Here is a 17,528-nt window from a genome sequence, read left to right as displayed (position 1 = left end):
CGTCTCTTCAGGCTCCACCACTTGCAGGGCAAAAGTCATCCAAGCATTAGCAATGTTAAATTAGCTATTTTTATTTACAAGGCAGACTACACATACAATACAGTTACAGGCTGCTTCGGAGAAAGCCAGCCTCATGGCAGTTCTCGACACACACCATCACAGCAAAAAGCTCCTGAGATCAAAGGAAAATGAAGGACACCTGTCAAGAACACGCATAAAATGTACACCCACATATACAAAAATAAAATTACACGGACTGAACACAACTGGCAGAGATGACAATGTTTCCCCCTCAAAGTATGAGATACCTTTTAGACTCTGTATCTACAATCAGTTCAAATCAAAATAAAGTGCAATTTGGTTGTACTTCAGAACAGATCCAATCCGGCATCATCATCATCTCGAGTGATTTTCTATGCTTGGTTGCACTCCAATGCTTAAATAAAGTGAAATTTGAACACTAGTTTGTAATACCATCAGGGATATCATCCAACTAATACTCTGTTAAGTAGTTTTAAAGTGTCTGACTAGTTAAGGGACACTGATATTTAACTAAAGGACATCAAATCCTTTCAAAGACTTTGATATACTCATTTAGATTATGAAGTAAATACATACTCTCAGATTTCATATTTATAAGTCCCTCCAGGATTTCACTGAGTGTTTTTGTGATTGTTGTGATCATAAATGTTTGATTCTGCGGGGGATTTTCTCATAAATTGCAATGTAATTTGCGAAGTTTTGAGTGAGTTTTTTGCGTAAAATTGCAAAGCCCCTACAAATATTGGAGTTTGCTTGAATCCGTGTTAATTATTGCGATCGCAAGATCGCGATTTCCTGGAGGGACTACTTTATCTGTATATTTAAACAGGGAAAATGAGGACTCTATTTCACCGGAGTCTGTGGGATTTCCTGTGTTTTCTGTCTATGAGTAGGTACATCAGGAGAGGAGGGTTTGCTCTAGAGGCAGGTAACAGTAATTTGTTGTAAACTAGGGCTCATTTTAGGGTAGCACAACATTACAGGACACTCTGATAGAAATCCACTGTATAGAACACAAAGCCTATGAAGTTCAGTCATGCAGGATATTGATTCCAGTTCTATACATTACAGTTCTATCTAACAGGTCCCAAACAGTAATAGCTAGTAGATATAAACCCTCAGTCTGGCGGCTGAGGCACGGCGAGAGAGCAGCTGAACAGTTACTGTCCAGGAAGAGGAGGCTTTTAACGGCACAGTAGAAGTCCTTGATCCATAATAGTCCATAATAGTTCTGAAGTCATTGACTGCTTTGCTACTACACGTCAAGTTGAATTATTTTATCCAGGTAATGTCTGTATGTTTGTTTGTGTTTGTGTTTGTGTTTTTGTGTGTGTGTGTGTGTGTGTGTGTGTGTGTGTGTGTGTGTGTGTGTTTCTTTTATGCTAACATCACAGGGAAGGCGATGGTGGTGGAAGTTTTGGAGCTCATGTCCTCCGAGGCTCCATCCTGTAGGAGAGCTGCGTCAGTGCCCTCTGGTTGTCGATCACACCGAGCTTCCTAACGTAACCCCGGACCTCCGCCTGATTCTTGTTCGGCTGGCATATGTCCGGATCTAAAATAAAAGAGAGACGAAACAGAACAAGAACAGTATGACTGGAAAGATTGTTGAAAGCCTGTCGGCAAAGCCAGCAGATGTACAGTATGTGATAAAAGTGTGCTCATGACTAACATGCAGACTTACTAAATGGTTGGCTTCGACAGTGCCTCACTTGTCGAATTGTGTTGGCTATAATACGCTGATGGAAGGAGGACAAAATTCCTTTAAATATTATGCAAACATGAGTGAAGTACAGTATGATACTACGAAAACCAGCTGAAGAAATGCACCACAAATGAGTAATTGTCTCTTTAAATGCGCACAGAAACTCACCATTTTCTCAAAATTGACCATACTGTCGATGAATGTCTTGTTGCCCTCGTGTGTAAATGTCATATCTGTGAAGAAATGAATTAAAATTAGCTCAGCTCTTTAATGAATTACATCCTAAATCATGCACTGACAGATATAGAGTCATACCTTTGAGAAGGAGGGGCATGAAGGGGATGATTGGCGGTTCCAGTTTGGTAACGGTCAGTCTGTATGACCGATGGTTTCTTGACGGATCCTGTTGCCAAACAAGTCAATAGTCTTAATTTCAAATAAATGTAAAGGTCAATTCGCTTGAATAATGAAAAAAAAAAAAAAAAAAAAAAAGTCTCATTAAAGGATCAGTGTGTAGGATTTAGGGCATTTATTTTCAGAAATACAATATTCATGATAATGTTTTCATTAGTGTACAACCCTGAAACTAAGAATCGTTGTGTTTTGTCACCTTAGAATGAGCCCTTTGTAACTGGAAATGGAGCAGATCCTCTTCCACAGAGCCGCCATGTTTCTATAGTAGCCCAGAAGGTACAAACCCAACACTGGCGCTCTAGGGGGCCTTTCACATTTTTTTTGTGCCACTGTTGGTTGTCTTACACACTTGGAGGAGGAGGGGAAGGTGAGGGGTGTACAGTTGGTTGCAATCTGCAAACTCACCACCAGATGCCAGTAAATCCTACACACAAATTCTTTACTGGCAGAATAATGCCATGCGGGTAGTTTGGCTCAGGTTTTTAGACATCCATCTCCCAATAAAATTGTGGTGAACCATGTTGTGTCTGTGCCACTTAGCACTGCAAAATTACTAATTAAGTCATTTAAAAGAACATTTCTTTCCAGAAACAGTATCTCTCTTACTCTGATATGGCTGCAGAAATCTGAGATATATCTCTGAATCTGGACACATAACACCACAACTACAGTATCAGTATTGCTGGATACAACAGAAGGAATTTAAAAAAAAATTATTTGGAAGAACTGATAGTTTAAAGCACTGATAAAATGCTTATCATAAGGTGTTTTGATAGATGTGAAAATGAGACTTACCATCATGCTCTCAAACTCAGCGTAGAACTTCTTAAACTTGGTGGGGAGTTTCTGACAGTAAAAACAGAATGAATCAGTCATCATCACTGACAAGAGACATGAATGTAGTGTTTTAGCATCAGCAGAATACAGTTATATTTGACTGTGGATCAATACATGGATTTGTTGGTTTTTCAATGAGGTTTACCTCCCATGTCTGGCTCAGTCTGCTGACAGCAGGGTTGCTCATCCCCATGATGATGGCAAAGAAGGAATTCAGATTCTTAAATTCTCGACAGCTACAGAAAAAAACACAAAAGCGAAATCCAAAGTGAATACAATTTACATCAAGCTTTCCTTTTTCTTTTACTGTATGAGAAACTCTTCTTCTAGTGAGGAGTGTCACATTCGCCAGCAGGTCCTACTCACTGTGCAGCTATCTTGATGAACTTCTTGAGGAGCTGGACTCTCTTGCTGAGCTGACTGCAGAGGCAGACCTCAGTGACCACCCAGAGCTGGACCTGGTTGAACCTCCTCAGGAACAGGTCCAGATTTGCTGTGGTCCGTCTAAAGCTCTGGCGGCCAAACGTGTGATAGAGCAGCTCATGCTGTGGGCGAATACAGAGGTAGAGCAGGTTTAATCCTGTGGACAAATCCTGCCACCCGGTATCTGTCAAGTACTACTGCTGGAGGGTTTTGTAGTGTACAAGTCTTGTAAGAAGCACATTTTCTGTAAAAGATTGCCTCTCTACACTCTAACTCCATTATCCTATTCCGAGAGTGTGTAAAACGAAGCTCTTTGCAACACTGAACATGTGTGTAAAAGAACATTGTACCTCATGAACACAGCTGAAGAGCTCCCAGTCAAACAACGTCATTTGATAAGCCAAGTCTTTGGAGCTCATCAGCTCAAAAGTTGTCATGGAGCCCGCAGAGGGACCCTCCTGTTCTGGAAGAGGAGTCTGAAGCACACAGGAATACACACACACACACACACACACACACACACACACACACACACACACACACATGTATAATTTTACAAGCACACACAAAGCAAGAGTACATGTCCCACACTTAAAATCCAGAAACATTTTTCACCATGCATATAAACTAGATTTGTTATCTTTTCCCAGGGGCCACATTCTTCTATAAAATAAGACCATTCCTCATACATATGTCACCACTGTCATAATATACACATATTCCTTCTAGGTATTAGTGTAACCCTCCCAACAGCATTATTCAAGTACACGGAGGTGTCTTACCACACTGCTGAGCTGGTCTCGAAGACACGCGAATAATCTGCCGTTGATGCTCAAAGTAGAAAACACTGATACGTCATTAGGCTTCAAGATTTGTTTTTCTGTAAAAGAAAATGGGGATAAATGAGCGTTCATCACCACCCAGCCATGTCCCAACATTAAGACATGGGCCATATTGGAGACCATTAATCACACTGACCACTTTTATTTTACAAACTTTAATTCCGGCTCCTTATTAACTCAGTAAAGGGGCTATACAGAAGTAAATCAAATAAATGACTAATCATTTATATGTGGGTAATATTGCTGGTAGCTGCCCTTCAACATCTGAGACAATTTGTCTTCTTACCACCAGCAGAGCTGAGGTGGATCAACACGAGCTCATCAGTGGTGCCAAGTTTGTCAGTCACAGCACTGATCACTTCTCTTCCTGTCGCCGTCACGGCGACCCTGATTGTAGTGTAGGTGTGATCGCTGCAGTAAACCTTCAGCAGGACTACACACACATGCAAATTAACATTGAAATACAATGATATGGTATGAGACAGTTTCTGATTTGTAATGAATAAATTACCCAAGATGAAGATACATTAAAAAAAAAAAAAAAAAAAGGCTGAAGCCCAACTATAGGCCCCCCTATGATAATTATTAAACCCCAAAATACAATAGTAAAATAATTGATGCAAAGCTTCCCACTGAAGATTTTGCATTACATCATCGCAGATTCATGAATCCAAAAGTAGAAGCCTGTTCATTCCAATCAAAGCTGCTATTATATATTTTTTAACTATATTTAACTACTATATAGTTTTACTCTGTAAATTTGTGTGTGTATATGGCCATTAGATTGAGTTACATTCAAAAAGTTGTAGAAATGTCATGCTGCTCAGGGCCTGCCACTTCTAGAATAAAAAAAGAATAATATTTCACACACACACACACACACACACACACACACACACACACACGACTTACTGTCATCCTGGTTCCTAATGGGCTGTTTCTTCTGCAGCCTTTCTTCTCCATTGCTGAATTGTCGTATCAGGGTCTTCTATTAAATTATATGACAGCATCCAAATCATCATGATGCAGCCAAGATACATATAGTACACATTGAACTATAAAAAAAAAAAAAAAAAAAAAAAAAAAAATTTTAAATGGTAGTCTGGGCATACCTTTTTTGTTAATTTGGCCTCTTCTGAACTAAAAAAAAAAAAAAAAAAGATACAATAAATGTGGCTGGTAATTAAACATCACAATGAAAGATTAACATGCAGAAAGTGAGAAACATACTGTAATTTGACAACTTTCTCCAGGTCGGGAACCAAATCTTTCAGGGCTCTCAGCACCCGAGAATCATTTGATAAACTTCCATACAGCTCCTGCAGAGACAGAGAGGAAGACACACTCAGACCATGCAGAGGATCCGTTTAAGTCATTTATTGCATATGAATATTGTGCTCATATTCACCTCCAGGAAAGAGATTGCAGCAGGCTCCTCCTGCAGTAGGTATGAGTGCGCTTTAACCCAGCGCAGGGCCAGAATAAGGGCCCTCCTCTTATTGCTGAGTGCATACTCCAGCCTCTCCTGCTCAGAGCCAGGTGGAGATGCCGCATGGTAGGTGCACACAAGGTTAAAGGGAAATAAAAAGACAGAAGATTTGATGCTCCTTATATGGTAAGAACACAGACAGACAGTGGTATACAATTTGTCAGCAGTCGATCCAGAGCTCAAAACCTGCATGAGTATAAACAGGTAAGAGTAACAGCAGCTAAATCCATGTTTTTATGAAGGCTATGATGATAGTTGTCAAATCCAGTCCCCAAGTTTATCGGGTGTAGTGTACCACTTCATCAGAGAACAGGTAGAAACATCAAAATGGTTTCTGTTAAATAAAATTATGGCCTAAACTTTTAACCTGCTCAAGTTAAAGTAGAGGCAGTTTTCACATGATTCAGCCAAAAAGTTTAAAAAAAAGCCCAGAGCTGCACTGAGGATATTCACTGCAGCTCTGTCACACTTGTACTACAATGGCTAAAATGACAAGAAAAGACCTGCACATGTGGGATTACATCTTATTACTAAGGTGTGAAGGAGAGATGGAGCTGATCATTACTGCTGGATGGAAAACTGCTGCTTCAGTGCTTCCATAAACAGGATTGTAAAGTTTCCCCATCTGAGAGGAGCTCTGTTATAGCATGTAGCAAACAGAAGTGTGGTGTGAGGTTTTATTTCTAACAAAAAGACAGTTTTTACACATGTGTGGGTATCACAGAAAAGTGTGAATAAAGAAGGAGGACAATTCCAAAGGACTAAAAGAGAATAAAGGCAAAAAGGATATTGTGCCATGAGCAGAGGGCACAGCTGGCTGTTTGGCATGAAGACACAGTGCATGAGGACAAAATCATCCACTGCTGGGTCTAACAGATGAGAAGGAAACAGACAGATACCAAGAGAAAGGAGAGTCAGGGGAGAAATAGAAAATACTAGAGAGCAAAAGAATCAAGGGTTTCAAAGGCTGATTCATTCACTATTAATTCATACATTGTGTTTCTGTCTATCCATTATTCTTTATTTCATTACAATTCATTTGATATAATGTCTGTACTATTACTGGTATGTTAAGTCTACATCGAGGTTTCATTCAACGACTGAGTGGAGGTGAAACCCATCTAAACTCAGTTTGCACGTCCTTTTAAACTGAATTCAAACCTGATGAGGTTCAAGTAAACTTTTCCTTTTTAAATCCATACAGGAGCAACATTATATCACATTGAATAATCTAGGTTTAATACGATTTAATACATTTTTCTTTACAATATACACTAGTTACAATTAAAAAAGACTGGCCATTATCATACTTTGTATGAAGCAATATATTATTACTTGCAGAATATGACCCAAAATAATTTTGTCTCTTGCTACCTGGTTCACCGTGATGTACGTCCATCCTCATTGTCTCCAGGAAGTGCTCAAGAATCTTCTCTGGTGTTCCTGATATCACAGTGTATCTGAAAAAGGTTACAAAGAGTTGCATCTTTTAAGACAGTGAAATAGAGCTACACAGATATTGGATATATATGTGTTTTAAGGGTGTTTCTTATGTACTTGTAGGTATGTCGGTATATATACTTGCAGTTAATATATGTAGATATGTGCACCCAAACACACACATACTTGATACTTCCCAGTGTGGAGGCTCTGGGACTCTTTTCTAACACCAGCACAGCTTGTTCGTGTTCTTTCAAGCGCACCGTGTTGGCTTCCACATCCTGAAAAAAAAAAGCAAGAATAAATGTATAATGCAATACAGCTCATCTGTCAGAGGAGGGAGACAAATATCAAAGTCAGGGATCATCATCCACTTCATGTTGAAAATAAATATCTGGAACAGTTTGGAACATAAGGAGTTAATTTCTGGCTGGTGTAACTGCACTTCCAACACAATCAGGGATAAATGTCCGCCCACCCTGAGTATCCTGTTGAAGTCTTCCTTATCCACACGGAGGAAGTGGCAGTTGTCCTCTCGCAGGACGATGGAGGCAGCGCGAGGTGAATCCGTAACCAAGGCCAACTTCCCAAAGTCATCGCCCTCGTGAAGTGTGCACACCACACCCTGAGATGCACCAAGACGCAAACAAGCTCAGACACAAATATGGTTTGCTAGTCATCTTAAGCCCCGAGGAGAAATCAGGCCAGAGGAGGAACACTCAGGATTGGGCTGATTCATCTGTGGCTGCGTGTGTGCAGAGTGCATTTGTAAATGTACATGTGTGATCAATGTGAGTGTGCAGTGCATTATGCCCATACAGTGGCTGTGTTCTGTGAATTTGTGTACGCATACAATCCCTTGAGCCAGTTAATCATTGTGATGAGTCACGGAGAGCTGAGCAGAGTTTGCCAAACTCCACGGCTGGTCTTTCCCAGCCCCACGGGATACATGCTGCTGGTTCGCTCCATACAGACATGATGAGCAACACATCTTAATCCATTACATACACATTAAATATCATCTCATGAAGCAGCAAACTATAACCATGCTCATGCTTCAAACCAAAAACAAAACAGGAATTTAGGTGGATGAATATGTTGGAGCGCACCCACACACCTTGCCATAGATAACAACATTAACAGAGCCCTTCTGGATGATGTACCATGATGTGCCCTCCTCTCCTTGGTTGAACACTGGAAGATAAAGAAAACAAGCACATATTACCCCCGACATACATGACTAAGACACACACACACTCACTCAGCACACCAGAAGCTTTTAAAATCTGGAAGCGTACCTCTGCAGTAGAGCAAGAATCAAAGGGCAAGGTGCAATTTGTACTCCTTCAAATCATAACTCTGTCAGATCTCAACACACAGACATGATACACTTATGTTTAGTCACTGTGGCCTATACTTTCCGTGGATATCTTTATCTCCAGTGTCCATCACAAATCAACATCCATAAATATGCTTTGAAATTGTCGAATAAAGATAACCTGATAACTCCAGGACTTTAAGTTTTCTTTAGTGTCCACTGACAGCTGTCTGTACATCCACACATTGACACAGTACAGACAGCAACTGCCAACAAATTATTGCAACTGTAGTTCGAAATGTCAAACATGAAGTATCAAAAAGTCATAATAGGGCAGAGAAAATCAATTGATCATTAAAAAAAAAAAAAAAAAAAAAATGTTTTGCTGCACTATAATTAGTTTTGTCAGTAATTAGGCTCAGAAAACTGCTGTACACTTTGCACACAAGCAAAGATTCAAAGTGGACAAGGACAAAGTGAAGACTTACACACAGTTCCAGCTTTTGCATGTGACTCAAAGATCACAACGCTTGCCAGTTCCCTCTTCACCTGCAAACCAAAATACAGTTTAAAAACTCAGGTCATCATTGTTTTAGCTGCACTGCAGCAAAATGTGAGAGAACAGGAAAATGTACAGATCAGCCTTTTTAAGGATTATTAAAAGTGACCTAGGAGTCCTTACAATCCATCATAAATACTAGTTCATTTTCTTTTTCAAGATATACCTTTGCACAATCTCTCTATTCTACATTTACAGTGTGTGAAACTGTATAGACTTTAAAATTACCTTTCTGAATTTTGAAGATTACTTTTACATATTGTTTAGTATGTGTTTTTAGCAGATTTTACAATCTGGGTTTAATAAGAATATGTTTCTGTCTGAACTGAATGAAAGCACATCTAGACTTTGAATGTATTCAAGTTCAAATTTATAAACCAGATTTTTAGAAGATTCATGGAGGTCAATGGGCCTAAAAACTAGTTAAAATGTTAAAGAACATAATTTAAGCCCTTTGGTGGGGAACCAGCTAATTCCTGTTATGTAATTTGCAATACAGTAACAACATAATTGCCTCTAATAACTGTAAATGTAATATTTACGGGAAACTCTGTGTGGAGCATAAAAACAACAACAGGAACACTTTTACAGCTGGCACAGACTCAGCGACTTCTCTACAAGCTGACAGCTTGCCAGTGCAGGACAGATTGTGTGTAAAACTGTGTCCCATTACACTGGCAAGATAAATGTTGCAGTAATGACTCCCCCCCCACCCCCCGCCCTCTAGTCTTAAACACAAAGACTGTAGCAAGTGGTTGTGATGCATCAACAGCTGTCTTGGTAACCTATACGGTCCCTTTAAAAGAGAAGTGGACCAGCTGACTCACAGTGTTGGAGAGGTGAGCTAAGGCCTTGATGTGAAGCAGCTCATCGTAGATGATCTCGAGGTCGTCCCCTGTCCTCTGACCAGGCCTGCAGACACATCAGAGGTTAGTCAGAGTGAACTCGCTGTCAACATTTCATGCATGCACTTCACCTCTCATCACACATCAGTATAATCAGTAATGACAGATTCTAGTGCTGAAATGACAGCAGTCACTACAGATGACATTTATATTACCAATGCTGCATTTGGATTACACTTGGCTCAATTAGCTCACTCTCCAGTATAACTGAAGTGTGAACAAGGTATTGCAATACAACAGCAAAATAGATGTGAAAAGGAAGAGGATCTGGTGAAAATGGGTCTCTGGACTGAAGTAAAGTCATATATACTGTTAAACATGTCCAGGAGTAATGATTGTAATCGATTAAATCAATGTCTAAATGATAAATATGAATAGTTATTATATTGTTTCACTACAATATACTTGTGGATTGCATTAACAGTGTAAGTAACTGATTGATTGTTACTGACGATTTCCTGAGGATCATGCGCAGCAGTGCGTCAGGGCCTATCTGAGCAAGAAAGAGGATGGTCTCTGGCAGCTCTTCCTCGCTCTCCCTCTTCTCCTCCTCACTAGGTAACGGTGTGTCCTCCTCCTCATCGTCAAGAAAACGGTAGAACAGGTACTTGTCCTGGAAACCCAGGTCCTGGTCCACTGAAGAGCAGACAAGCACAACAGGTCAGGTCAAAACACACAAGAGTACATATCAAACTCAAACACACACACACACACACACACACACACACACACACACACACACACACACACACACACACACACACACACACACACACACACATTTCAGGTGCCTACTGATGTTGTTTTCTTATCTCTGAACATCATTTCAGACATCTTTGAAGTGAATGGCTTTGAGATCAAGTTTTAATCTATATTTTATGTTCATACTTCAAAACGCAATTTCCACCATTGCATTCATATAGACACTCTCACTCTGATTGATGTTCAGAATTAAAACCCTACACTCCAACTGGTACCTGTGAAAGTGGGTTGTGAAACAGACCCATCGTATCTCTAGAATGGCCTATGTTTTGTTACTACTGAACTTTACTGCCATTTGCTGGATTTAAATATCTGGCATTTAGTAAGTAAAATTTCTAATGTGCCATTGTTAATGAAAGCAAGAAATAAGTTGTGGATTTATCCCATTATTCAGATCAGCTTAAAAATGTAATGGGGTCTTCCTTGGCCATGCTACACCCTTCCACCAAGTTTTATGAAAACTCTTTTCATAATCCTGTTGACTGTGCAATATAAGTAATTAAACTTAACAGCATGCACAGTGATGAGAAACAATAAAGTGAGCTACAGTTTTAGTTACCATGATTTAGCACCCCTTCTTCGAGCAATGACTGCCACATCCCAACAGCATGGGAGCGTGTGAGCACACAGGCACTCTGCAGCACCAACCAGTCCACCAGCTCTGTGCCGACACAACATTGTCTGCAATATATAAATATATATATATATATATATATATATATATATATAAATATAAATGTGTTAACACATTGTTCAAAAATTAAATGCAGACACAAACAAAATATGTCCAATGTATTTTTTTTTTGTGTCTCCAAGGTGTTGCATGCACATAATTTTGCACAAATACACAGAGATGGAAGTGTAGACAAACAGACTAACACACCTGTATGTCTTGAGGTGATACTTCCTGTCTCGGATCATGTGCGGGGCTCTGGACAGGATGGCATTGCGGAGAACCTTCCCCGCTCTCTGCAGCTTCTCTGAGGGAATCTACAGAACACAGGAACACCAGGTTGTGCAACCTCATCGAAATATTCACAGGTCAGACTAACAAGAACAATATTTTGTAAAAAAGTTGGAAAATGTGGCAATAAAATGAATAATTTTGACTGTTAACCTAAACCACAGCAGATTGTCGTTAACGCTAATAACAAACATTGCAGCACTATACGGCACTCATATCAGCCAAACTACATGAAAACACACAGTACATCCAAGCAGATACATCCTTTACAGACCACACCTGCATCTTAAGCAGACGGGAAAATGACAGATGTGTGTACACACACAGCTGCTGTTGAAAACAACAAAGGAAGGCATGTTAATTGGGCAGATGGGATCTTTCTTTTACGTGCATGCATTAGCTAACATTAACATAACTACAGAACATCACAGCTGTGAGTCGTCACTGGCCTCAGCTCAGGAAACACACGCACCACCAAAATCCATTCTGGGTCATTCACAAACATGAATGTAATGAATGTAGCATATAAAAAACAGCATGTAATATATTAGGTACCTTTTACTTTTAAATACTAATCACAGCATTGTTTCAAACATTAAAAACACTGATTTACTGACCAGCTTAGTCAAACATATGATCGTAAAATATACATTTTGCCCAGACCTAAATATCCTGTCAGATATTGTTAAACAAGAAGTGGGGGATACAGAAATCTAAAACTGCCAGGCAGTATGTTGGTTTAGAGTCTGATTCATTCATGCTTTCTGCACCTTTAAGAAAGGCACTGTTCTCACAGTTCATTTAAAGGATTGAGTTTCTATGCTGATCCCTTATTTTAATTCCTAAACAAATGAAGGAGCATTTACCTTGTTGTGAGCTTTGTTCGCAGAGTCTGAGTTCATGTTGTCTTTTTCTGTGAGTCCTGAGGAGGGAAACTGTCATCAGGGGGGGTTGATGATGTTTTTAGATGATGCAGACACTTTTCATTACCAAAACATCGAAATACAACCTACAGAATCTAGATTATGTGCCAACACATAAACGGTGATGCTCAATTGTACAAGGCAACAAACCAGGCAAATATTACAATTTTAAATAGAGGCAAACTTTTTTCCCAAAAAATATCTGTCATTTGAGAAAGCCCTTGTTTCCTGTTTGAGTTATTTTAATTGTGACGCCTGCTGCACAATTTCACATTACTATTGCTATTGTTTTTTTGTACAACTAAACTAAAGGTCCAGCAATTAAAAATATCCGCAACATTTAAATTGGGTTTTATCCAGTTGTGTGTGTGTGTTTCTGCTTCTACTCACTGTCATTGTTGGATCCACTCTCCATGGCTCCATAAGGAGGGGCCAACAGTCCAGCCAGGCTCTGACGATACTTCTACAAGGCAACACATAAATCAGAGTCCACATCAGTCTTCAAAACAGTTACACGTCCACTGCTATGATGTATCCTTCATAAATCATTATCATCTCTTAAACATCAAAACCCACTACTATACTTGTTACTTGCACACACACACTGCAAGTGCCCCTCAAAACAAAGCCCTTTGTACAACCAAGATCATTTACATGCAGAATAACTAACAGACACACACACACACACACACACACACACACACACACACAGTAGCAGCAGCAGCATTCAGGCGAAAGTTAAGCTGCTAAATGTGTACAGATGTTTTTCTTACAGCTGTTAAGAACAATAAACCGTGTTTGCATTTTTGTTGCGGAGACACTGAAACACACAGAGCGAGTAATTTAGAGCCTAAGTGTGCCGCTGCTCTTCTGCAAGGTCATTATCAAACAGCCCAATGCCTTCTGAGGACCGCCAAGAACACACACACACACACACACACTGACAGAGAGAGAAACAGAGGGAGCATCTGTTTGACCTAAAGACACAAATGCTCCCCTATCCATGTTTTTCTACCCCACAAACACACACACACACACACACACACACACACACACACACACACACACACACACACACACACACACACACAAAGACAATCAAGCTAACTAAATCCTAATATTAAACTCAAACTGTACAAAACACTTGTAGGTCATTTCAGACAGCTAAAGTAAATAGAGGCAAACATTACAGTGAAACAGTGTCCAGCCCACATTTGCTCTGCAGATCTTACACAGTTACACACGAGGAGTCAGACTCACCTGAGGCAACACACTCAGCCGCCTAATGCTGGAAAGACTGAAACACCAGAGAGCTGCCCTCTGCTCCTCTACAACTCACACACACGCCACCGGATAGCATCCTGCTTGAAACAAGCTGCTCTCTTCCTTTCTTCCTCCCTCTCCTCTTCCTGCCCTCCACTCAACACAGTCGCCCCAGTGTCTGTCTCGGTCTCTCGCTCGCCCTCTCTCGCTGTGATCAAGCCAAGAGCCAAAGCACTTTTCTCTCACAGGTTACCACGGTGATCTGAGTCTCTGTATTACTGAGCTACTCTAGTGGAGGAATAGGTTGGAGGTGAGGGGGTGGGGGGTGACAGGAGTAGTGATGGGGAGGTAAGAAGGCAAGAGGAAGAGGAAGGATGGAGGGAGGCTGGCAAAAGAAACAACATGGCCAATAGAAGAGAGAGGAAGCTGGTGAAAAGGAACAGAGGAGTAATTATGGAAAGAGAAATGACATTACAAAGACTCACGATACCAGGCAACCACAGTCCAGGCCTAACTGTAACTGTTTACACATACTCATCAGAAACAACAAACCGTTTTACATTTACAGCCCGTTTATTCAGCTCACTTTCACTTGGCGCTCGAATTATGGAGCAGCGCTTTTTTTTTCTTTTCTTTCATCCTTTCATCAAACACATGACTACATTCATTCGGTAGCTTTCTAGTCCTCACCACACACAAGCACATGCACACAAATTAGTCCATGCAAACACACAGAGACGCACACGCACACACACACACACACACAGAGACGCACACACACACACACACACACTAAAACACAAAGATCCTTTTACTATGAGCTGGATAAGATTCAAAAGAGGACAACCTGAGGCGATGTTTAATGCTTTACACGTTCACTGTCCAAAAATAGACAACCGAGAGGGAGACAGAGTGCACTTAGTTGACAAACAAACACACTACAAGCCCGATAATGAAACAGCACACACGCTTTAATAACCAATTATTTTCTTATCTTGGTCTTACATGTTCCTGTGGCATAAAATGGAGGCATCACGTTTCAGTAAATCCAATTTCTACTCATCCAGTGATAATACTAAGGTCCTTTTTTCATAGATTGCAGCATAGAAGGGATACAGAGAGCAGTAAAGCTGCCGAAATCCCCTTTACTTTCTTTCAGATATAGAGTAATCTAAAATGTTTCACTTGTGTTTAATGAATGTAAAAACTCAGCCAAAGGTACCTAAATTTCATAACCGAACCTTTATCGTGTGCAAAAGTTGGTCAATATTTATAACACCACACATACACACATACATACGTTCTTCATTTCTAGAGGAAATCTTCTGTTTCATGTTAGATTTTAGGGTGCCGAGATGTTCTTAAGCAAGACACACTGACTTCAGCGTGAACAAGGACAAGCAAAAAACTGTTTCCCAACAATTATAAGTATGAAAACCAGAAGTACGAGACAGAAAAAACATGTGGATCTGATGACACAATCAATGAGTGTCTGAACAAACAGCAGGACAGACCACACTCTCCTGTGTAGAACTGAGCCAGGACTTCCTCTGAGGGGACCCAGTGAATAAATGCAGTAACGTCAACAAGGAGGCCCACAGAGAGGCAGCTACTATGATGCCAAATCTCAAAAGACGATGCCAGTGGCCCGGCTAAAGCAGTGCTAATTCTACCAGTTTCTGTTTGCAACATCTGATAAATCTGCTGACTGAAGTTTTTATATCCGTGAGTCTTTCAGTACTACAGCTGATGGAAGTTATATCCGCAATATAGCGATGCACAGGAACTTCAATACTCTTTGCCTTACTTATGGTAATTCCTACGTATGACTTTTTTATGTTTAAAAATGGGACACAGAAAATACAAATGCGTCATTACAAGAATTTATAGATATTTATGTTCTGTTATGAATAGTCCATTTTGGCTCATCATTTACATCAGGAACCTTTCTAGCTTGTCTGAATATTTTTTTAAAGGCAGTTTGATGACATTCTTACCCAAGAAAGTATAGATATGATAAAAAAAAATATACATATATATGGTTTATTCAAACCAACTAAGCAATCTACTCCTAAATGTCTTCCTGACATTTAGAGAGATTGCATAGGGATCATCTGTCTTCAACATTATTTATAGCATCACAACACAGTAAAAAAGATTGCTTTCAATCTGTAGGTACCGGGAGGAAACCCAAGCAGACTAATAATTTGATGCGATGTGCATCTGAGTCACACAATAAAAAAGTCACTGAGGAACCATTGAACTTATAATGTTTTTGCTTTCCTGTCTCACTGCCTGCAGTAATCACATTACAGGATGCAGCACATGGTCCATTGGTTTGGTACATCATGTCGTGTTGTGTGCTGCACACTTCAAAATCAATAGACAAACAGAGCCATGCACAGGCATGTATTGTAACCACATACTGCTCTCTATCTCTCTCCCTGTACCTTAAATAGCTTATTGTTGAGTCACCTGAGGTGGAGGTGGAACAGAAGGCACCATAATGATGCACCGCCCTCTTGTGGTTAAAAGCAAAATTACAATGGAGAGCCATCTGAGAATTGCAGTCTCAAAAGAGAAGCTCTTTCCACCACAGAGTTCATGCTGAATCATGAAGTTCCAGCTAATACTCACGGATGATTTTTCTATATTGTAGTTAAATCTCACCTCCCAGAGGCTCTTGAACTCCCTCTGTTCGATTCGGAGCAGCTCGCTGGTCTCTCTGCTGACAATGGTAGCGTGGCGAGGTGTGTTGTCCAGGATGGACTCCCCGAAGGCCGTTCCAATCCCCAGTGTGCAGATTGCGACTGCATCCTGCACACAGACATGACCAATTTTTTTTAAACCGCTGCTGTAATAGATGAGTCATGGTAAGTTATAATGACTGTGGCTGTCCAGGCAGTATAGAGAATCGCTACACTGCGAGACTGTATAGCAGTTAACTACAAACAATATGTCTGAGGTTTTCTTTATGAACTTGGACAGATATGGAGAGCAGACAGATTAATATATGGTAATTAATGCAAATAAATTCAGATATGAGGTAGTGGTAAACGGCGTCTCCAGCAAAAGACATTCTCTGGGTGCTGGATATAATTGGACAGGCTAGAGGCAAGCCCACACACACACACACACACACACACACACACACACACACACACACACACACACACACACACACACACACACACACACTGTCCACTCCTTTTAACAAATACTCTGCATGCTGTGGACACCTTTTCAGCTGTCCAAACTGACATTTCAAATATAGCCACAGAAACTAGGCCACCAATGGTACTTTAGGGCTACATACATGAAAAGGATGTTTCACAATGGAAGAGCTTCTTATCTCCGTCATTCACTGGGAACTAATCCTCTCTTTCTCTCCTCTCCCTCATGTCATTCTTCTCCTCTGTATGTACAGTACAGCCCGCTCTCCACATGCTCTCATAAAGGGTAGACTTGTTTTCTGTGCCGTGACATCTTTGCTCTGGCATTTTTAAGCAGGGAGACACGAACCAATGTACTAGAACAATGTCAGCATCGAAGGAAGTCGTACAAGACCAGCTCTTAAAAATGAGGAGCACTTGTCGAGCAGCCCGGAGAAGGTTATGACAAAAAGAGTACAAGAGGGAATAGGAA

The 17,528-nt window shown here is 40.4% G+C and overlaps 1 protein-coding gene across 3 annotated transcripts in view; it reads right to left on the bottom strand.

The window, feature by feature from the left end:
- Positions 1-55: 55 nt before the first annotated feature.
- Positions 56-17,528, bottom strand: part of LOC138202803 (rap guanine nucleotide exchange factor 4-like) — a 23,308-nt gene continuing 5,835 nt past the window's right edge. Inside the window, exons 4-31 of one of the 3 annotated variants that reach the window (XM_069157079.1) lie at positions 16,554-16,700; positions 13,011-13,083; positions 12,564-12,619; positions 11,617-11,723; positions 11,293-11,414; positions 10,424-10,607; positions 9,894-9,978; positions 8,996-9,056; positions 8,307-8,383; positions 7,668-7,814; positions 7,376-7,470; positions 7,124-7,209; positions 6,540-6,618; positions 5,669-5,819; positions 5,491-5,579; positions 5,373-5,400; positions 5,173-5,248; positions 4,547-4,693; positions 4,201-4,298; positions 3,769-3,894; positions 3,362-3,540; positions 3,141-3,231; positions 2,954-3,004; positions 2,060-2,147; positions 1,913-1,977; positions 1,724-1,778; positions 1,430-1,594; positions 56-172 (exon numbers count right to left, since the gene is read on the bottom strand). In XM_069157079.1, coding sequence (XP_069013180.1) covers positions 1,467-1,594; positions 1,724-1,778; positions 1,913-1,977; positions 2,060-2,147; positions 2,954-3,004; positions 3,141-3,231; positions 3,362-3,540; positions 3,769-3,894; positions 4,201-4,298; positions 4,547-4,693; positions 5,173-5,248; positions 5,373-5,400; positions 5,491-5,579; positions 5,669-5,819; positions 6,540-6,618; positions 7,124-7,209; positions 7,376-7,470; positions 7,668-7,814; positions 8,307-8,383; positions 8,996-9,056; positions 9,894-9,978; positions 10,424-10,607; positions 11,293-11,414; positions 11,617-11,723; positions 12,564-12,619; positions 13,011-13,083; positions 16,554-16,700 — 2,691 coding nt within the window. In that variant the 3' untranslated portion in view covers positions 56-172; positions 1,430-1,466. Of the gene's footprint in view, positions 1,595-1,723; positions 1,779-1,912; positions 1,978-2,059; positions 2,148-2,953; positions 3,005-3,140; positions 3,232-3,361; positions 3,541-3,768; positions 3,895-4,200; positions 4,299-4,546; positions 4,694-5,172; positions 5,249-5,372; positions 5,401-5,490; positions 5,580-5,668; positions 5,820-6,539; positions 6,619-7,123; positions 7,210-7,375; positions 7,471-7,667; positions 7,815-8,306; positions 8,384-8,995; positions 9,057-9,893; positions 9,979-10,423; positions 10,608-11,292; positions 11,415-11,616; positions 11,724-12,563; positions 12,620-13,010; positions 13,084-13,880; positions 14,032-16,553; positions 16,701-17,528 lie in introns of those variants that run through there. The other 2 variants (XM_069157078.1, XM_069157080.1) reach the window with 2 other exon arrangements.

The sequence above is a fragment of the Embiotoca jacksoni genome, unplaced genomic scaffold (assembly GCF_022577435.1).
Source record: "Embiotoca jacksoni isolate LCO1_2020_lvr unplaced genomic scaffold, fEmbJac1.0.p SCAF_22, whole genome shotgun sequence".
Taxonomy (NCBI): Eukaryota; Metazoa; Chordata; class Actinopteri; family Embiotocidae; genus Embiotoca; species Embiotoca jacksoni.
This window is presented reverse-complemented; position numbering and strand designations above follow the sequence as displayed.